The following is a 22,524-nucleotide window of genomic DNA, read 5'->3' as shown; positions in this document are numbered from 1 at the left end:
TATTTAAGTTAGCACTTAAGCAATCGTAATAAGATTAAGAGGCAAAGAAGGGGAGAAAAAGCTGTGCATTATCACCACACCATATACTCTTTACCTAAAATGCACTCAGTTTTTTTTAACTAAACAAAAAACCCACAAACACAGGAAAGATTCTACCCTGTTTCCCCTAAAATAAGACATCCCCAGAAAATAAGACCTAGTAGAGGTTTTGGTGAATTGCTAAATATAAGGCCTCCCCTGAAAGTAAGACCTAGCAAAGTTCTTGTTTGGAAGCCTGCCCGCCAAACAGAACACCTGAGCATGCAGGATCGGTAAATGTACGTACCATAAAGTGTTGTACATGGAAATATTGATAGTAACAAGAAATTCTTGATAGGATTCACAGTTTGTCTGGTTATGCTGGTTTATGATTACAACTACTGTACAGTATATAATAAATGTCCATTTTTTTGTTCAACAATAAATGTGAATTCTTCTTCATGGAAAAATAAGACATCCCCTGAAAATAAGACCTAGAGCATCTTTGGGAGCAAAAATTAATATAAGACACTGTCTTATTTTCTGGGAAACACGGTATATGCTAAAGAACAGCAATACTGGCCATTTTTAGTGTTCCTCGTTGTGTTCTTTCAAGTCAATTCTGATTTATGGCAATCCAATCAAAGAGAGTAAATGAATTGCCCAAAGTTACCCAGTGGGTTTTTATGATTGAGAGGGGAATCTAACCCTGGTCTCCAGAGTCATAGTCCAATGCACAATCCACTAAACCAGTGGTTCTCAACCTGTGTGTCCCCAGGTGTTTTGGCCTACAACTCCCAGAAGTCCCAGCCAGTTTACCAGCTGTTAGGATTTCTGGGAGTTGAAGGCCAAAACATCTGGGGACCCCAGGTTGAGAACCACTGCACTAAACCATATTGGCCCTCCTTCCTAATAATCCCTACCACAAGGCTTGGCTTCTTCGTTGCCACTGGATGACAAGATGAAGCTTCCAAGAGCTACTTTTCATGGTCCCAAGAAAATCAATGACACACTTCACTCTGCATTGACTTTTGCTCCCAATAACCATTCTTCACAAGCAGAACAAAAAAGTTACTAGTATCTCTGTGCATGATGCTAGCCGTAATAAGCATACCTCTCAACATCTTTTTCAACCACTTCAGAAACACTCAACAAAGAGACAACTGTTTTGAAGCAAGCACTATCACATTTTTTTTATGCTCAAGGTAAAAAAAAAGTCATCTCAAGCAGTTACGGAAATTGAGAAGAGGGTTTAGATGGCAGGCAAAAATAAATGTAAGTGGTACTTTCTCAGCAGATTTGTATAGGTATACACTGGCACACACATACTTTTAGATAGACAAACATACAAGCCATGGCATGCTGAAGAAACACAGCGATCAGTGAAATGCAAAGAAAGTGAAAGCGGATTACCTGAAAGTTTACTCAGCTTTGATGAAAACAAGGGAGGGGATTTTTCCTTTTCTTTAACAGTGGCAACTCCTCTCTCAGCTTCCTTTCCTACACTGACTACTTTTTTCTCTGCCGCAGACAAAGGTGCAACCTCGGCCGGGGCCTTGGGCTTGGATGGTTCAAGCACTTCTGCATCTTGTTTATGTGGAGTGGCTTCTCGCTCCTCGGTCTTGACGTGGACATTCTTTAAGGACAAGTCCTGGGCTACCTCTTGGTAAGGAGCCTGCCGCAACTCAGCTTTGACTGCTTCATGAGGCTCTTGGCCTTTGGTATCTACCACTGTATCTTTTTTTGTAGCTGCCATGACTGACTTGGCAGCTTGATAAGGAATTGTGGGGAAGTCCTCGGTTTCTGGAGAGGATTCTGCAGACGGCACAATGGTGTCTCCAACTTTGGGTTCCTTAGAGACAGGGAAATCATCTGCAAACACTTTTACTTCTTCCATGTACTTTTGAGGGGTCTTTTCCTGCTTAACCAAGTCTGCAGTATCTTTTTCAGGAGACCAAGACGTTGCTGCATTTTTGGAAGGTTCCTGGGGAGGCTGGAAGGATTCCAAATAGGGCTTGCTAAGAGACAGGAGCATCTCTTCCTGCTTCTCCTCCTGACCTCCCTTTGGTACAATCTCAGTAGCAACTTCAAATGGTTTCTCGTTCACAGCTTCCTTCTCTTTCTGGGAAAGACCAAATTCTGGCTCAGGATGAAACAAATCACTTTTCTCCGATTTCTGAAAAGTCTTCTCAGCATGCTCAGTATATTCAGGCACAGGTCGTGAAACAAACTCTGGAATCGCTGTTGTAGAGTAGTCGGCAAAGCTTGGAGAAACAGATTCATTGGAGACCTTTGTTTCCTTAACTAAGTCACAAGCTATGGATATATAGGAATTCTCTAAGTCCTCCAGAGGTGCGCCCTTCTTAGGCTTCTTATCATCAGTTTCAACCTTGGTTTCTGCTACTTGGGTTACTGGTACATTCATTGCCTCCTGGTAAGACGGGGGCTTCTCGGACGTCTGCATTGCACTGTCGTAGTCATTCTCATAATCGCCTGAAGCCATAAGAGATTCCACTGAGGAGGATTCGACCTGAATGGCAGAGCCAACAACCCCAGTAGTGCCTGCAGTCAGTGGTGCTTCCATAACAATATCTGGCAAGACTGGAGATGGCGAAGCTTCGGGCCCTGTTTCAAAGGAGGGACAGAGCTGCACACTAACACTCAACGGCTCTTGTGGCGGCTCAGATGTTTGAACCAAATCAATCTTTGTCTCATAACCAAGCTTGGGGCTAATTGCCTCATGAAGTTCACTCTCATATGCTTCTTGCACTAGGTCTGGAGTAAGACCTTCAGGCATATTTGCCACAACATCAGATTGCTTCTTCAGCATGTCCTCTGCTTTTTCAGAGTCAGCTTTCTGAACCGGGCTACTTGCCAGCTCAGCTTGGGTACCACTTGGTTCTGTGCCAAAATGGGCCTTCATTTCTGCTATCTTTTTCTCATCTGTTTTATTTTCAGAAGCTTGTTCTTCGACCACAGGGAGGGACTTGGCTGTGATGTCTTCACTTGTCCCAGTCGACTCGACTGTGGTGCAAGAAATATAAGCTTGCGAAGACTCTTCAAGGGCCTCTGGAGTGCTAGGGAAAGAAATATCTTCATTGCTGCTTTCATTCTCTTTCTCAAAGTACTTCTGTGCAGGCTGAGTCTTAGCCTTCTCCAACTCATCCTTATCTATGTCACTTTCTAATCTTCCATCCAACAGATTGCTAGGAGCATCCTTCAAATTGCTACTTTCATTGCTAGCCCATGATAGCTGGAATGGCTTGAAATCTGCATATTCGTCCTTTGCAGACTGGTTCTGGTTTTTGCCATAATCATCAATGTCATGCTTCCCGTCATCAAGAGATGTATCTTTACCCTGCTTCATAAATAATTCAACAGGTGAGTCTGGAGAAGAGTCTTGCTGGGAGGAAGGGAACTTTTCGGCATCAGGCTTCCCTTGAGTGTCCATTGCCTCCTTCATCTGAGATAAAAAGAATGGTTCTGCCCCAGCATATGCGGGCATCGCGTCTGAGTGCTTGAATTCTGGTATCTCTCCAACGTCATCTGCAAGGAATGGGTTGTGTGCATTTTTTGGACTCGACTTAAATGTTTCGCTTTCACTGTGGCCATAGCTGCTTTTTGCAAGTAGTCCATCAGATACTGCATCATGGGCTGCGTACTCTTTGAAAGGGTTGACTGAGAGAGGAGAAAGAGAGGGAAGAGAAGCAGTAGCGTCAAGCGGGACAGCAGTGAAATCTTCTTGGCCGGCTGAGCGCCCACGACCCAGCTGCTCCTGCAATTCCATACCTTTGTCTGTGGCCGTGGACAGAAAGGACAGTTAGCAAGAGTGTAAGTGGTCTGAAAGTTAAGGCAAGGCAATTTAATGACAGGTTCCCAAACAGTAGCTAAGTCAACTCTTACTGCTCGAAAGATTAGTAGGAAGAGGGTGCAATATTAAGTCAGCAAAAGAGGATAAATGTTAATGGAGGAGCAAGCATGCAATCCAATAAGGAAACATAAGAAATCAAAAAAGTGCCAAACGCACTTTTTTTGTTGCAAAACATGAGTGGCAGTTCTCATTCTTACTACTCCCATCCCCATTAAAAAGAGACGTGTTCCAGATATAAAAATAATTATCTCTTCACCATAGTTAAGGATCGAGGTGAAAGCTGTGGGCAAGGTGAAATATTCTGCCTCTATAACCTTTCCTTTTATGTGTGCACCTGCACTAACTATGTTTAATGGTGTCGTACTTAAACCAGTGTGTGCAAATCAACTTTAGATGATGATTACAACAACAAAAATCTATTATGCATTCATCATAGTCAGTGCCAATGTATACATAAAAGGGAACCTTGATTCATGGAAAATTCATACTGAGAAGAAGCCTGCATCCCAGTCTCTTAACTATGGCCAAGAGACCGGCTTTTTTAAACATCCGTATCAGTCCATCATGGCGTACCTAACAGGATGAAAGACAAAAGTAATTGCAATTACAGTAGAATGCATTAACACTAGGCACTTCATTAATTGTGGTGGATTAAAGCCAACTCTACATCAGCAGAAGCAACTACGCTGTAAACAGTTAAGCTGTTAATACTAACTACAGTCTTTCCTAGAGAGAAGGGTCCAAGAATTCACAGACAGCTGTGGTTTATGTTTATAAAAGGGACACTGCCCCGAGTCTGAATTTTGAGCTGTTTTTTTTTCTTTTCATTTAAGCCGATGTTCTCTAATTTTAGAAGACTCCGTATTCTTGGATCCATGCCAAAAAATTTAGTAAATAAATCTAGGATCTATTAGTGAGAAGGGGATACACGCAGGACACGGGGCATCATACTCTAATGCCAAAGGCTAGCTGAAATAACTTGCCTGCAGAAGAGTGCATCAGAGGTTCAGATGCAACAGGTAGAGGGAAAAGTGTCTCATCTGAAAAACAAATAAAGTATGACCTCAGCAGAAACAAATATGGAAAAGATAGATATACTGTATATTTTAAAAGGGAAGGAGAGGAAGAAAGAGTATTCAGTTGAAATCTTTAACAGTTCTACATCCATTTTAAAGAAAACTTGCATGCAGTCGTTTTTCACCCTGTGATGAAGTTTTTACATTATTCCCAACATCTCAGAAGCTGTTTGAAAACAGTCCTGATTATTTGATGCAGATGCTCTTTTCTGCTTCAGGAAACAACAATATAAGTTGGAAACAAAAATATTCCAGGACGTTTCGCCCACCACACCCTTTGCTGGACTATCCTAGGTCATTCACAGTTCACCCAATATCTCTCTCCGCATTCGGGACAAGTAGCGGATGATTCACATGGTCAGAAATGCAAGAGGAGGGGCAGAGCTTCTTACCAGACGAGGCTTCAATCTCATTACCCGGGTAGGGAGGAGAAATGAGGCTAAACTGTAGATCATGCTTGAGGACCTTATCTTCCTCTATTTATATTTCTCAGCATCTTGTGACACTGGCTGGAACCGTTCCAAGGCAGTGTTAGAGAAAACAAGCAACATTTGGAAGTGTGACTTGCCGGCCCGGGTCATCCTCTTGGATAAGAGGAACAAGCTTCTGTACTGAAATGGAAACTTCTACTTTGAGGGAATTTAGGCTTCCACATATTTAGATAATACAGCAAATAACATAACATCATATCAATCAGGCATGGGCAAACTTTGGCCGTCCAGGTGTTTTGGACTTCAACTCCCACAATTCCTAACAGCCTACCGGCTGTTAGGAATTGTGGGAGTTGAAGTCCAAAACACCTGGACGGCCAAAGTTTGCCCATGCCTGATCTAAATGCTCTTAATTTAGGACTCCTTTGTAGGTTAGCATTTTGTTGTTATTGTTGTTAAAAACACTAACAGATGGACTATGTTGTCGATGGCTTTCATGGCCGGAATCACTGGGTTGTTGTGAGGTTTCCAGGCTGTATGGCCATGTTCCGGAAGCATTCTCTCCTGACGTTTTGCCCACATCTGTGGCAGGCATCCTCAGAAGTTGTTGAGGTCTGTTGGAAACTAGGCAAGTGGGGTTTATATATCTGTGCAATGCCCAGGGTGGGAGAAAGAACTCTTGTCTGTTTGAGGCAAGTGTGAATATTGTGATTGTCCACCTTCATTAGCATTGAATGGCCTTGCAGCTTCAAAGCCTAGGGGAATAAGCTTTGGGCAAAGGGCAATTTTTGAAAATGTGGTTACCGAGTTATAATACTTCCATGCATTTCTTTCAATATACTTTCATGGCTCATAAAACTGTGTATGAGGCCAAGTTAAACATTTATTCAAGGATTCCCAATAAACCCACTACTTTCCCCACACTTCCTTTTCCTATATATTCATCTCAAGTACGTCAAGACTCCTGTAAATAAATTGTACCTCTCCAAGAAGGCTTACAACACTTATATTCCTTGCAGTAAGAGTGATTTAATAAATATTTAGACTCGAGCACTACATTTTTAATTTGGTTAACATAACATGAGAGGGCAAGGCTGGCAAAATCAACCGCGCTTATTTTAAATTTCTAGCCTTCAATTGTGAGTCATATCCTGCTTTCCCCAAATACGCTCACATTTGCATGCAACCCAGGCTAATCTTTTTTATTCCCATCCTGGTTAGAGTAAGGTTTGACTATTGGTTAACTAAAGCATAACACTCAACTATTACACCTTAACCACGTTTTACACAATCTCTAGTTCACAACAAGATAATCTTGCGAAAATTATATTCAGGAGCATAATACTAGAGGGTACTAATACATCCTTACATGATGCATGAAAACAAAGTGCCATGTAAGAAAGATATATCGCCTATAAGACAGAGCTCACAGCTCCTTTTAATGGACAAGATATGAACTTTAAAATATTTAAAACCAGGCATTAGGAATAATAAAAAGGTCTGGTCAAGATTTCTGTTGCTTATGCTCTGCGAAAATACGGATTGGAGTTGTATTACATACTGTGCGCAGGACTATGGTCCATGAAAGACCAATCTCAATCCAGTTCAGAATATAGCAGCCTGAAATGAAGGATACGGTATGTATTGGGAAAATCAGAAATCACCAGAGGCTTTTAGATGCTTTTGGAGATTAAATGGCATTCACACTATTTGGAATAATCATAACCGGGTTGCTGTGAGTCTTTTGGGCTGTATGGCCATGTTCCAGAGGTGTGTGGTATGTTGGAAATTAGGCAAGGGAAGTTTATATATCTGTGTAAGGTCCAGGGTGGGATAAATAACTCTTGTCTGTTGGAGGTATGTATGGATGTTGTAATTAATCACCTTCATTGTCATTTGATGGCCCTGTGACCTCAAGGCCTGGCTTCTTCCTATCTGAGAGAATCCTTTGTTTGGAGGTGTTAGCTTTCTCTGTTTGTTTCATGTTTGGAATTCCTGTTTTCAGACTGTTGTTCTTTATTTACTGTTCTGATTTTAGAGGTTTTTTTAATACTGGTCAGTCACGAGAGAAAAGACAAAGATTCACCCAAGGGAACCACTGACTGCATAGGGAAGCTAATGAAGAAATGCAACCTACACACTATCTATAGACCCACTAAGAAAATCCAAAAAATGCTACGTTTAGCAAAGGACAAGAGGGATGCTCTCACCTCTACAGGAGTCTACCATATACCAGGCAGCTGTGGACAAGTCTACACAGGGACCACCAAACGTAGAATTGCTCAAAAGACAAATCAAGGAACATGAAAGGCACTGCAGACTAACTCAACCAGAGAAATCAGCCATAGCAGAGCACTTGATGAACCAACCTGGACACAGCATATTATTTGAGAACACAGAAATGCTTGATCACTCTAAAAACCATGTCAGACAACACAGAGAACCCATTGACATCTACAACCATGTGGACAATTTCATCAGAAAGGAGAAAACCATGAACATGAACAAAATTTGGCTACCAGTATTAAAAAAAACCTCTAAAATCAGAACAGTAAATAAAGAACAACACTCTGAAAACAGAGGCCTTCCAGACATGAATCAATCAGGGGCAGCTAACACCTCCTTTGTTTGGATTCCCCCAGGCAGAAAGAAGCCAGGCCATGAAGCTGGCAAGGCCATCAATGCTTACCAAGTTGATTAATTACAACATCCACACCTGCCTCCAACAGACAAGAGTTCTTTCTCCCACCTTGGACCTTACACAGATATAAACCTCCCTTGCATAGTTTCCAATATACCTCACACCACTGAGGATACCTGCCACAGATATGGGCGAAATGTCAGGAGAGAAAACTTCTGAAACATGGCCATACAGCCCAAAAGATTCACAGCAACCCAGTGATTCCGGCCATGAAACCTTTTGGAAAGGCTCGACCTTGTTAAGAGATCGTAACCTTTTTGTAATGTATGATCTTCCTGATAAGAGTTAAAAACTCGCTTCAGTCAATCTTCTCCTTAGTGGCAAATATCCACTACGTAGTATTCATGCAAGGTAATTCAGGTTTCTCATTTGTTAAGACTGACATCCCTGGTTATTTCTTCTAACTGTTAGAAACAAAGATATGGCAGTACACAAAATATATAGCAGATCTTCAGAAGAGTTATTTCAGTTGCCCAAAAATATATCTACTCTCTACCAAAAATGAGTAGTCTTTGTTAAAAGTTTAACATAATTGTTTACTTACAAACTTCATGTACAGTAGAGTCTCACTTATCCAACATAAACGGGCCGGCAGAACGTTGGATAAGCGAATATGTTGGATAATAAGGAGGGAATTAAGTAAAAGCCTATTAAACATCAAATTAGGTTATGATTTTACAAATTTAAGCACTAAAACATCACGTTATACAACAAATTTGACAGAAAAAGTAGTTCAATATACAGTAATGCTATGTAGTAATTACTGTATTTACGAATTTAGCACCAAAATATCACGATGTATTGCATCGGATGTAATGCATTGGATAATCCAGAACATTGGATAAGCGAGTGTTGAATAAGTGAGACTCTACTGTATTAGCATACAGGTACATTGCTTATTGCTTTCATTTCAACTGAATAATAGTTAAAACACTACTATACTTCAACTGACAAATCTATAATGTACTATACTTCTGCTGCCAACAGACTCATGTATTTACTGAACGTCTCACTGCAGCCTACAGACTATACTCTTGCTCTAAGTGACATCAAATCTCAAATCTGACTTCTAACTCAAACTGACTCAAGCCTAAACCAACTTCTAACCGACTTAACCAACTTCAACTGACTTCTGATTCAAATACATTCTAAAATGGAGTCTCACTCTGAACATTCCAAGGTCTGAGTCACATGGTTTGTAGTCCCTCCCACAACCTCTGACAACATAGAGTTAAGGGAAAAATACACACCAATATAGATACACACTTCTGGAGGCAATACTCCAGAAGACAGGAGCAGAATTCAAAATGATCTTGAGAGATTAGAGAAATGGGCCGAAACTAACAAAATGAAGTTCAACAGGGACAAATGCAAGATACTCCACTTAGGCAGGAAAAATGGAATGCAAAGATACAGAATGGGGGACGATGTGCTCGACAGCAAGCAGTACGTGTGAAAAAGATCTTGGAGTCCTCGTGGACAACAAGTTAAACATGAGCCTACAATGTGATGCGGCGGAGAAAAAAGCCAATGGCATTTTGGCCTGCATAAATAGGAGTATAGTATCTAGATCCAGGGAAGTCATGCTCCCCCTCTATTCTGCCTTGGTCAGACCACACCTGGAATATTGTGTTCAATTCTGGGCACCGCAATTTAAGGGAGACATCGACAAGCTGGAAAGCGTCCAGAGGAGGGCGACTAAAAGGATCAAGGGTCTGGAGAACAAGCCGTATGAGGAGTGGCTTAAAGGGCTGGGCATGTTTAGCCTGCAGAAGAGAAGGCTGAGAGGAGACATGAGGGCCATGTATAAATATGTGAGGGGAAGTCATAGGGAGGAGGGATCAACTTGTTTTCTGCTGCCCTAGGACGCAGAACAGTGGCTTCAAACAACAGGAAAGAAGATCCTACCTGAACATTAGGAAGAACATACTAACTTTGAGAGCTGTTCAGCAGTGGAACTTTCTGCCCCAGAGTGTAGTGGAGGCTCCTTCTTTGGAGGCCTTTAAACAGAGGCTGGATGGCCATCTGTCGGGGGTGCTTTGAATGAGATTTTCCTGCTTCTTGGCAGGGGGTTGGACTGGGTGGCCCACAAGGTCTCTTCCAAATCTATGATTCTATGAGTAAGCAATCTCAATTATATACATAACAAATAACTAGTACAGGAGGCTTGTAGAAGATTGCTATTTCCAACAATATGCAACTCTGAATATAAAACATGGCATCCATTGCATTATTGGGCACAATGCAAGTGGTTTTCCGCTTTTGAAGCTCCAGACAGCATGGACTATGGAATTTTAAAAGTGTTTCCTTCTCTCATACAAATATAGGAAACCCTCCTACAGGAGGACTGGCTACATAACCATTTCACTGTAGGGACCTCATTAAAACAATTCTCTATATCTATATCTGTACTTCCATCATGCTAATGCTGGGTCTGTTTTCATATTTTTCCAAGGCTTTTAAGTGGCTCTTTGTACTACTCCTTACGAAAGATGTATTGATCACCTGATACTAGTCTAATGGTCTATTATTGTGCATTATTATTTTATCCTTGCAAGACTGAATTGATATTTTCAATAGAAAAGCTTCTAAACATTTTGAAACTTCGTATCTTCCTTATGGTTCTATAAAGATATACAAACATTTTTAAAGAGTTCTGACCTTGACCTACCAAAAAACTGCATACAGGTGGTACAATGGGTTCAACCCTTATGCTGCTAAACTGCTGACCTGAAGGTTGGCAGTTTGTGGGAAGGAGTAAGCTCCTGCTGTTAGCCCTAGCTCCTGCCAACCTAGCAGTTCGAAAAGATGCAAATGTGAGTAGATAAATAGGTACAGCTTTGGCAGGAAAGGCACAACACTCTCCAAGCAGTAATGCTGGCCACACGACCAGGAGGTGACAAAACAGGCTCCTTGTCTTGGAAATGGAGAAGAGTATTTCTCCCTAGAGCCAAAGATGAGCACCAACTCCAAAGCCGGAAATGAAAGGAGAAGCCTTTGCCTTTGTTTGTGTATGTGTCTCATTATATTGTTATAAGGCATTTAATGTTTGCCGTTTATACTGTAATCCTCTCTGAGTCCCCACAAGGAGAAGGGCAGAATATAAATAAGTGTTGTTGTTATTATTATTATTATTATTATTATTATTATTATTACTTCTGCTGCATCTTTTTCTTCTAGAGGGATCTTTTCAACTTCTAAAGCATTTATATGCAAAACATCAAATTCAGCGTGATTCGGCCTTTGATTTCTAAAACTGTTAAACTGCACAAACGGGTCCGATTACAAGCCTGCTGAGGCTGCCAAGTGAAGCATTTGGGAATTAAGGAATGCTAGTTTGCTTCTGTATGCTTACTCAACAAACCAAAGATCCGGTGGAAAAAAACAAGAGAAACTAAGGAGCCATGACATGTTTGCAGAGAACAAAAGACTATTTCATCTTAACTTATTACTGCCTGGTTTCCTTTGAAGAAAGTTTTTAAATAGGAAATTTGTTTGTTAAAGGAAGAATAGATACAGACACAGCAAGCAGCAACAGAGTCAAAACCTCATGGGCTGTATCTGCTGTAGAATTAATGCAGTTTGACACCACTTTAACTGCCATGGATCAAGTTGTTGTTTTACAAGGTTTTTAGCCTTTTCTGCCAAAGAGTGCTGGTGCCTCACCAAACTACAACTCCCAGAATTCCAGTGCATTGAGTCATGGCAGTTAAACTGGTGCCAAACTGAACTAATTCAACAGTGAAGATGTACCCATACATGACATTTGAACTTCAGAATTCTCTATAGCCTTTTTTTTGCAAAATAAATTTTGCAAAATAAATTGAATATTAGTAAGACTGAAGGCTATTTTAGCACACTGAGCTAAATCTTCTCCCTAGTGGTACATATCCACTAGTATTCATGCAAGGCAATTTAGGTTTCTCAGCTGTTAGACCGATATACCTGGTTATCTCTTTGAACTGTTAGGAACAAAGATATGCCAATGCACAAAATATATAGCAGATCTTCAGAAGTGTTAATTCAGTTGCCCAAAATGTACATATACTTTCCCATAAAATATATTGCTTTTAAATCATACTCTCAATAGACCAAAAAATAAGTAAGATAGAGGTAAAGGTTTTCCCCTGACATTAAGTCTAGTCTTGTTCGAAATGGCGCTCATCTCCATTTATAAGCCGAAGAGCCGCTGTTGTCCGTAGATGCCTCCAAGGCCATGTGGCCGGCATGACTGCATGGAGCGCCATTACCTTCCCGCCGGAGTGGTACCTATTGATCTACTCACATTTGCATATTTTTAAACTGCTAGGTTGGCAGAAGCTAAGGCTAACAGTAGGAGCTCCTCCCTCTCCCCTGGATTTGAAAAATAAATAGTCTTTGTTAAAAGTTAACATAGTTGATTTAATGTGTTATCAAAGGCTTTCATGGCCGGAATCACAGGGTTGTTGTGTGTTTTCCGGGCTGTATGGCCATGTTCCAGAAGTATTCTCTCCTGACGTTTTGCCCACATCTAAGGAGACATCCTCAGAGGTTGTGAGGTAATTTGTTGATAGTTGATTTACTTATAAACTTCATGTAGTTAACATACAGGTACATTTCTTATTAGTTTCATGTTAACTGAATGATACAGACTACTGTACTATACTATACTTCTGATGCAAGCAGGTTCATACTCATAACTGACATCTCACTGCAGCATACTGACTATATTCCTGCTCTAACTGACATCAACCAACTCAATCTGACTCAAGCCTCAACTGATTTCTAACTGACTAAATTGCCTTCAGATTCAAGCTCATTCTAAAATTAGTCTCACTGTGAACAGTCTAAGATAAGGGTCACATCCTACAACCTCAAAACAACATAGAGTTAAGGGGGAAAGCTGCATACCAATATACATACACACTATATAGTAAGCAATTTCAATTATATACATAACAAATAACTAATATAGGGGGCTTGTAGAAGGTTGCTATTTCCAACAAGAACCAATTAGGAAATAACATTTATAACCCAGGAACAAAAATCATGTTGCATACTGTTATTATTCTTGGAAAAGGAGGAGACAGTGAGCAGCATAATGCCTGTTCGGCACATCTTGCTTATGCAGAGGCAGTCAACAATTCCTACCTACACCTTTCTAAATAATGGATGTCTTTCCACCTGAATTTGAACTTCTGGAAAACCTTATAATTAGCATCAAGTCAACTTCAACTTATGGCACCCTATGAATGAGAGACCTCCAAGATCCTACCACGAATAGTCCTCCTCAAGTACTTCAAGCTCAGGTTTGTGGCTTCCTTGATGGATTCTACTGCTTCCCAATGCACAGAAGCATTATCTTCTTTTATGATCACTTAGGAAAATCTACTGGCTGGTGTACAAACAGCTTGATGGGTTTGACTATGAGAGTTTACAATGTTCGGTACATTTTAGCACATTACGAGCCTGATTTTAACTATGCCGGCTGTTGGGAATTGTAGGAGTTGCAGTCCAAAACACCCAGAGGGCCAAAATTTGCCCATGCCTGGTTTATATCTTTTACTTTAAAAAGTGGGTTTTAAAAGAAATACAACCCAAATGGTGAAGGCAAAAGGCCAAACACTGACTGACAAGCATTGGTGGGGACAATTGGTGACTATTTGCAGACAAAGTGGTCCACAATACCATATAACACTTAGAAACAGTCTCAGACTTTTGCATTTCTGTTCTGATTAAGAACAAACCGAGTAGCCTGGATGTTGTCCTATCATTCAAGCTCCTGAACAGATTGCACAGCCCTAGGAAACTTCCTGGCTTTCAGCAAAAATGAACAGTTAATGTTAACTCAAAGTTCTCATAGCAGCATATTTTGAAAGACTTTAGCTTTGAAAGCACTAGCATTTCAGAGCAATGCACCAAAGAGAGAAGGAAACCCAGCCAAAAATGGTCCATGGGCCTGAATGTTTCACATGAATGATGCAATCACCAGGAAAGGAGGGAGGAAGGGAGGAAGAACTACTTATTCAGTTGCAGAAGAAAGTGAACTCCAAATCTTTGGAATCACAGAATACTAAGGATGAATTTTCACTGTTAAATTAATGCAGATCAGCACCACTGTAATTGCCAAAGAGTAATGGTGCCTCACCGAACGAAAAATTTCAGGATTCCACAGCATTGAGCCGTAACAATTAGACTGCATTAATTCAAAAGTGTAGATCATCCCTTAGTTCAGCGTTTCTCAACCTGGGGGTTGGGAGCCCTGGGGGGGTCGCAAGGGGAGTGTCAGAGGAGCTGCCAAAGACCATACGAAAATACATATTTCTAATGGTCTTAGGAACCCCTTTGGCAGAGAAGGCTGGATATAGGGGAACTACAACTCCAAAACTCAAAGTTGATGCCCACCAACCATTCCAGTATTTTATGTTGGTCATGGGAATTCTGTGTAGGAAGTTTGGTCCAATGCTATCGTTGGTGGGGTTCAAGGGGCTCTTTGAGTGTAAGTGAACTATAAATCCCAGCAACTATACCAAATGTCAAGGTCTATTTTCCGCAAACTCCACCCGTGTTCACATTTGGGCATATTGAGTATTCATGCCAAGTCTGATCCAGATCCATCATTGTTTGAGTCCACAGTGCTCTCTGGATGTAGGTGAACTACAATTTCCAAACTCAAGGTCAATGCCCACCAAATCCTTCCAGTATTTTCTGTTGGTCATGGGAGTTCTGTGTGCCTAGTTTGGTTCAATTCCATAATTGGTGGAATTCCAAATGCTTTTTGATTGTAGGTGAACTATAAATCCCAGCAACTACAACTCCCAAACGACAAAATCAATCCTCTCTCCCAACCCCACCAGTATTCAAATTTGGGCGTATCGGGTATTTGTGCCAAATTTAGTCCAGTGAATGAAAATACACCCTGTATATCAGATATTTACATTATGATTCATAACAGTAGCAAAACTACAGTTATGAAGTAGCAACAAAAGTAATTTTAGGGTTTGAGGTCACCACAACATGAGGAACTGTATTAGGAAGATTGAGAAGGACATAAGGATTACCTAGTCTGTCATGTCAAGAGACACAAACTGAAGTACTCCTGAGAGATAGCCATTCAACCTCTGAAGGCTGGCAGAGTTTCTGGGTTTTAGCCAGAGGAGAGGGAATCAACTTCTATTCTCATATGCTTATATGTCACTCCCTGGGATGGTTTGGATTACAATATCCAGAATTCCTTAGTCAGAACCAGTCATGTCCCTTAAAAAGGCTAGAAATGGAAAACCCTCATCACATGCAGGCAAGAGTCATTCTTCTGCTGGCAAGAACAAGAAGCAAACGTTTGCCGTAATGAGCAAAGCAAGGGCCTCATTGACAATGGTGTAAAGATCCAACAATCTCTGGCAAAGAGCAGACTCTGTCCTCTGTCCTTCTCCCACAGAATAACATAACACTCATCTATGTTTCATTATCAAAATCATACAGCAGCATTCAAAACCGAGAAGAAGCAAACCAAGCCAAGCCACCAGAAATACAGCTATTCCAAATGTACATATATTCAATTACATCTCACAATTTGATTCTGAGAACCAACACCAAAACCTCAATACACATCCACCATCCTCCTTGTTTCCACCACTACTACTATAAAGAATGGGCATTCATGGCTACTGACTGCTCCCGCCTCCATAATGAGTAAACATTCATTAAATCAAGTGTGTTATGGCTGAAAACAGCAATGATTTAGAATCCGTTTGCAATCCACTGCCAAATGAACTAAGATCCTGAGTTAAAACCATAACCTGAAGAAACAAATATAGACTGAAATGATTCATTTGCCATATGTGCACACACTTCAAAACAAACAAATCAACAAAGGCAAAATTAACAGGCAGAGCAGAAGACCTTCAACAGGGGGTTTCCAAACGAATGCTCCTTCTATGATGAAAAAATTGCTGACCCTGTGCTAAATAATTAGATCTCCATCTAATTATGTTTGGCCGGACAAGCATAAGCTGCAAGCTCATCCCTATTTAATGTACTTTGTAGGCACTCTAGATATCAATGATTGCAGTCATTCTAAAATTCACATCAATTGAGTGTAAGGCTAAATAGGCATGGGCAAACTTTGGCCAACCAGGTGTTTTGGACTTCGACACCCACAATTCCTAACAGCCTCAGGACCTGCCATACGTGTGGGTGAAACATCAGAAGAGAATGTTTCTGGAACATGGCTATACAGCCCAGAAAACTCACAGCAACCCAATCTCCACAGGCTTTTGGAAGTGTGACCCTTTTGGAGATTAATTGGCATTCACACTATTGGGAATAATCATATCCTTTTGGAAAGGCTTGACCTTGTTAGAGATATTAAATTAAACTATTTTATAAAGTATGATCTTCCTGAGAAAAGTTAAAAACTTGCTTGAGCCAACCTTCTCCTTAATGGTAAATAAATATCCACTAGTATTCATGCAAGGCAATTTGGGTTTCTCAGCTGTTAAACGGAAATCCTTGGGTATCTCTTTGAACTGCCAATGCACAAAATATATAGCAGATTTTCAGAACTGTTATGCCCAAAAACGAATATCTACTCTCCTATCGAATAGATTTTTTTCAAATCATGTTCTCATGAGACCAAAAATAAGTGGTCTTCGTTAAAAGTTAACATAGTTGATTGACTTACAAACTCCATGTATTTTTTGTTACAACTACATTGCTTATTGGTTTTATGTTAAGTGAATTATACTTGAAACTGTACTATACTGTACTATACTTCAATTGACTGTACTATACATCTGCTGCACTAGACTCATATATTAACTACAACAAATACTGAACATTTTCTGTAACTTAGTCATTTAATTCGGTCCAGGTATACACTTGCTCTGTGCAATAATGCTTTCACTGAGTGTCATGTTTAAATTTATTGTTTTTTCTCATTTGGAATGTTTATTATTATGTTATTGTCATTTTACACTTTTGATATTAAGTGAAGTAGTTATGGCACTGAATGTTTGCCGTTTATATGTATGTTAACCGCCCTGAGTCCCTCTGGGGAGAGAGGGCAGTCTAGAAATAAAGTTGTTGTTATTATTGTTATTGTTATTATTATTATTATTATTATTATTATTATTATTATTATTAACTGAACATCTCATGGCAGCATACTGACTATACTCCTGCTCTAACTGACATCTAGACTTTACTGACTTCTAACTTCCAACTGACTCAAGCCCCAACTGACTTCTGACTGACTTCACTGACTTCTAACTTCCAACTGACTCAAGCCCCAACTGACTTCTAACTGACTTCTAACTTCCAACTGACTCAAGCCCCAACTGACTTCTGACTTCACTGACTTCTAACTTCCAACTGACTCAAGCCCCAACTGACTTCTGACTGACTTCACTGACTTCTAACTTCCAACTGACTCAAGCCCCAACTGACTTCTGACTCCAACTGACTTGATTCAAACTCATTATAAAATGGAGTCTCACTCTGAACATTCTCAGATCTAGGTCACATGGTCTATAGTCCCTCCCACAATCTTCAACAACATAGAGTTAAGGGAAAATACACACCAATATATACACACAATAGAGTCAGCAATCTCAACTATATACATCACAAATAACTAGTATAGGAGACTTGTAGAAGGTTGCTATTTCCAACATGAATCACAACTCTTTTCATTTCGTCAATCTGCTTCAACCGTTCTTTTTAATTTCTGCGCCAAAGTACTTGACCTTAGAACAGTTAGTCTAGTGTTCAACTTGAAATTTTGACTACAAAAGGGAGAACTAATCTTCTTCGACTAGACAATTAACTTAATTTGCATTGAGGTCAGAGCAAAAGATACCCTTTTCAATTTGGGTTATCTGGCAGAAATTGATTCTCCATTTTCCTAAGTAATTTTTACTGTTAGGTATAATAGATTCCTGCAGTGGGATAAACCACTGAGCTGCTGAACTTGCTGACCGAAAGGTCGCCAGTTCTAATCCGAGCAGAGTGAGCTCCCGCTGTTAGCCCCAGCTTCTGCCAACCTAGCAGTTCGCAAAATGCAAATGTGAGTAGACCAATAGGTACCATTCAAGGGGGAAGGTAACGGCACTCCATGCAGTCATGCTGGCCACATGACCTTGGAAGTGTCTATGGACAATGCCGGGTCTTCAGCTTAGAAATGGAAATGAGCACCAACCTGTAGTCAGACACGACTAGACTTAATGTCAGGCGAAAACCTTTACCTTTACCTATAATAGATTCCAAGGAATGTCCTGGAAGATGAAGAAGGATACAGAGAGCAAAATGGGACAACAGGAATTGGAAAATAAAGTCCAGATGATAAAGAGAATGTGGATCTCTCTTGGATGAAGACAAAATAATTTTGACATCCAAAAGGCCTTTTTGTTTTCGCAGAAAAATCCTGCCATTTAGGGAAGTATTTTGCCAAAGAAAGTTCTAATGTTGCTAATCCTTTATGAGTAGTTATTTCTCAATGCTTTATAAGGAAATATAGTAGGAAACTGTATTGAGCTGTGTTTGCAAAGTTTATTAATATTAGCCAATGCAAAATCTGCTTTCAACAATGTTTTTCTTTGTTTTATTCTGCAACCCACCCAGTTCCAAAGGCTCAGAGGAGATGATTATAGTGCAAGGAATCCAAAACACAGGTTTTGAAAGCATGGGATTTCTTGCCTCTAATCCTTGAACCATCTTGCCAATATGTTCCCAAATCTCTAGCTACCTTGAATGGCATGTCACATTCTCAATTGCTCCAAACAAAAGGTAAGTGGGCAAAGGTATGTTGCCAGCTCACGCTCTGCAACTTTTACCAGTAGGCAAATATTATATTCATATCCATTTCCTCCTACTATACAGCCATAGCTTTGCTTGAACAGCTTCTATATTATTTACTGCAAAGTTTTAAAACAAACTTCACCCAATATCAGGCATGGGCAAATTTTGGCTTTCCAGGTGTTTTGGACTTCAACTCCCACAATTCCTAACAGCCAGTAGGCTGTTAGGAATTGTGGGAGTTGAAGTGCAAAACACCTGGAAAACCAAAATTTGCCCATGCTTGTTCTATAGGTAACAACTGCTCTAAAAAAAAACCATAGAATGTAGAACCACTGGAATATTTCTCATTGATTTCTCCATGTAAATTCCATAATGTAATATAATTTAGAATTATTCTATGTTCTTATTCAGGACGTAGCAGGATTCTAAATTTTGCTGTATTCTACATAAGAATGTACTCTAAATTCTACTGCATTCTGGTATATAGTAGAATTCTATATTCTATTGCATTTTTTATTTGGAGGGAGGGAGGAAATTTGTGATATGGAAAACTAGGTTAACCTGATAAGAGGAATTTCTGCAATAACGACTATTCAAGCCCTTTTTTCCTAATCAAATGCACAATTTTAAGTGTGCTACTATAGGAATGTTACTATAGGAATCCAAGAAAGCAAGGTTTGAATTCTCTCCCTGCTCTGCCACACAATCCCATTGGGGGTGCATCCACACTGTATACTTAACGCCGTTTGATACCACTTTAAACAGCCATGGCTCAATGTTATATAATAATGGGAGTTATAATTTTACAAAATCATTCGTCTTGGTGGGAACCTCACCAAATTGCAACTGCCATGAGTCAAAAGTATTGGGATGGTAGAGTATGTTATACTTAGTTATTTGGTACAGGTTGCCATTTGAGTACGGATCTGGACACGTTCCATTGTTTTTGAATGTATATTTTCTTACTGTATATTGGATTGTTTGTGTCAAATAATCAATAAAATATTTTTTTTTAAAAAGCATTGAGCCATAGCAGTTAACGTGGTGCCAAACAGCATTAATTCTGCAGTGTAGATATACCTTGGGTAAGTCACACTCAACCTCAGAGAAAGGCAAACTTCCCTTTAATAAGTGTTGCCAAGAAATCCGTATGGTAAGGATTGCCATAAATCGGAGTGGACTTGAAGGCACATAAAAACAATTATCATGTTTAGTTAGTAAATCTAGCTCAGGGATGGGCAAACTTTGGCCCTCCAGGTGTTTTGGACTTCAACTCTGAGGCTGTTAGGAATTGTGGGAGTTGAAGCCCAAAACTCCAGGATAGCCAAAGTTTGTCCATGTCTGATTTAGCTAGATAATTCGTTCAATTCGTTACAGTAGCCATAAGCAGATTTTTCTCCACCCAAATGAATAATGTACTTTTGCAAAGGTGCTTCTTGTCATGTTATGTTCTAATGCACTTTTAATGTACTTCTCCAGGGTGAGGAAGAATGTCACTTTTAAGCTGGTGAGACTTCGGTGCTCACTCATATGAGAAAAAAATGAACAGCATTGCCCTACAACCAAGTTCTCAGCGGCATGATCTCTCCGGAGCAAACATCTGAGAACATTGCACAGAAGTGGTGTCACTTTTGTTATACTCACTGCCAAAATATTACACCATAATAGGCTCTATGTTGCAACCCTGTCACAAGCTACATCATAATTTCAACTTGAAATGAAAAGTATGCTACAATTCAGGATGATAATTGCATGTTGTAAGCTACTGCACCTTAACTGAAGTTGCATGTGTTGGATTGCTGTGCAGTGACCAAATCCCATACTTGGAGCAGGGCTGCTCTCTGGGACTCCCAGCTTTCACCCTGAAATCAGGGGTTATCTTGGGAACATACAGAACAGAGTGGGCAAGAGATGTATTTAATACTGCCTACAAGATAAGGATTTAATACTATTCCCATCACGCCTCATCACTGACCTACCTTGCTACAGCTTGCAGGGATTGGAGCTCAACAATATCTCAAGGGGAAAACAACCCTTAGTGCTCCTGAAGGCAATCCAGATCTGATCTAAATCTCGAAATGTCTCATGTATCAGACATCTGCATCAGAAATCACGGTCATTATCATTCATCTCAGTCTATTCAGTCTACCCTACTTCAACAGCTCACTACTAGGTTCTTAGTGGTTAGGGGTGCCGAAATGCAAAAATGGAAAAAGAGGGGGAAATATCACTAATGTATTAACATCTTTGCAAGAGAATACTTCTATTTTGTTGGCTGTTGACCACTGAGTCATCCTTGAGGATATAAAAATTACTACAGATCAAATCTGCAAAAGCTAAACATGCAAATCAACTGTATATCCTAAATCAGGCATGGGCAAACTTGGGCCCTCCAGGTGTTTTGGACTTCAACTCCCACAATTCCTAACAGCCTACCGGCAAACGATATGTATATGGATAGATGCATCCGTTTCAAAAGAAGGGGAAAGTTACATATTGGAAAAGGAGGATACTTCAAGATAAAAGTAACAACACTAATGGTTACAAGCCCTCATCAGAAAAATGCACTCTCAACACAACTACAAAGTCTGGGTTTAGAGCTCTTCCAATTACTATACATAACTATGCACAATACATCTAAATATCCTTTAAAGTGATGAAAGATTAGAATATATACAGAATAAGTAATCTAGCCATATACAATTCCTAATGTTAGACATCAGCTGGAACCTATCCATTCCAAGCAACTCAGAGCTGCTTCAAATCCGACAAAGAAATTCCAGACATGTCAAAAATTAATAAATGTAAATTATGGGCAAGTTAAACTGACAGTTATTTCAACTTTATTGGTTGTTTGATGACTGATTTATTTTTGTTATAATGTTCCTGTTTTTCTGGTTTTATGTTATTGTTTATGCACTTCTATGTACCATGTGTACTTAGTATGTTCATATTTTATATGTTAACTATCTTGATTGGGCTCGTCCCCATTTAAGATGCGCTGAGTCCCTTCAGGGAGATGGAGATGGGGTACAAAAATAAAATTGTTATTTGTCACTGAAATCTTTCAAATAAATCAAACTGTCAATTCATGTACACAAACATAACCTCTAAACTAGGCATGGGCAAATTTAGGCCCTCCAAGTGAATATTGCAATTAGATTCCCCCAGGCAGGAAGCAGCCAGGCTTCGAAGCTGCAAAGCCATTCAATGAGAATCAAGGTGTCCAATTGCAACATTCACACTTGCCTCAAACAGACAAAGAGTTCTTTCTCCCACCCTGGACATTATTCCACAGATATATAAACCCCACTTGCCTCATTTCCATCAGACCTTACAACCTCTGAGGATGCCTGCCATAGACGTGGGTGAAATGTCAGGAGAGAATGCTTCTGGAACAATGCTATATAGCCCGGAAAACTCACAGCAACCTTTTCTGATCTAGTTGTTTCAATTCACCCATTAATATTGTGAATTCAGGATTACATATTTGCAGCAACATGTTGCTCTTATCTGTTATGCCGTAAGAGTCTATCCTATTCTATCCATGTTATTTATACCTCCAGTACCAAATTTTATGTCAAATCACACTATGTAACAAAATTTGAAAAATATTTGTTCCTGGTATGAAAATGTTTTTTCCTGCTTGTG

The 22,524-nt window shown here is 40.0% G+C and overlaps 1 protein-coding gene across 5 annotated transcripts in view; it reads right to left on the bottom strand.

The window, feature by feature from the left end:
* The window catches only part of rtn4 (reticulon 4), a 91,633-nt gene that overhangs the window by 59,313 nt on the left and 9,796 nt on the right, over positions 1 to 22,524 (bottom strand). Inside the window, exons 2-4 of one of the 5 annotated variants that reach the window (XM_062968842.1) lie at positions 4,873 to 4,929; positions 1,598 to 3,813; positions 1,432 to 1,561 (exon numbers count right to left, since the gene is read on the bottom strand). The exons of 1 other annotated variant lie outside the window; for it this stretch is intronic. In XM_062968842.1, the coding sequence (XP_062824912.1) occupies positions 1,432 to 1,561; positions 1,598 to 3,813; positions 4,873 to 4,929 (2,403 nt within the window). Of the gene's footprint in view, positions 1 to 1,431; positions 3,814 to 4,872; positions 4,930 to 22,524 lie in introns of all 5 variants that reach the window. 3 more of the 5 variants (XM_062968844.1, XM_062968841.1, XM_062968845.1) reach the window with 3 other exon arrangements.

The sequence above is a fragment of the Anolis carolinensis genome, chromosome 1 (assembly GCF_035594765.1).
Source record: "Anolis carolinensis isolate JA03-04 chromosome 1, rAnoCar3.1.pri, whole genome shotgun sequence".
In the NCBI taxonomy this organism is placed as follows: Eukaryota; Metazoa; Chordata; class Lepidosauria; order Squamata; family Dactyloidae; genus Anolis; species Anolis carolinensis.
This window is presented reverse-complemented; position numbering and strand designations above follow the sequence as displayed.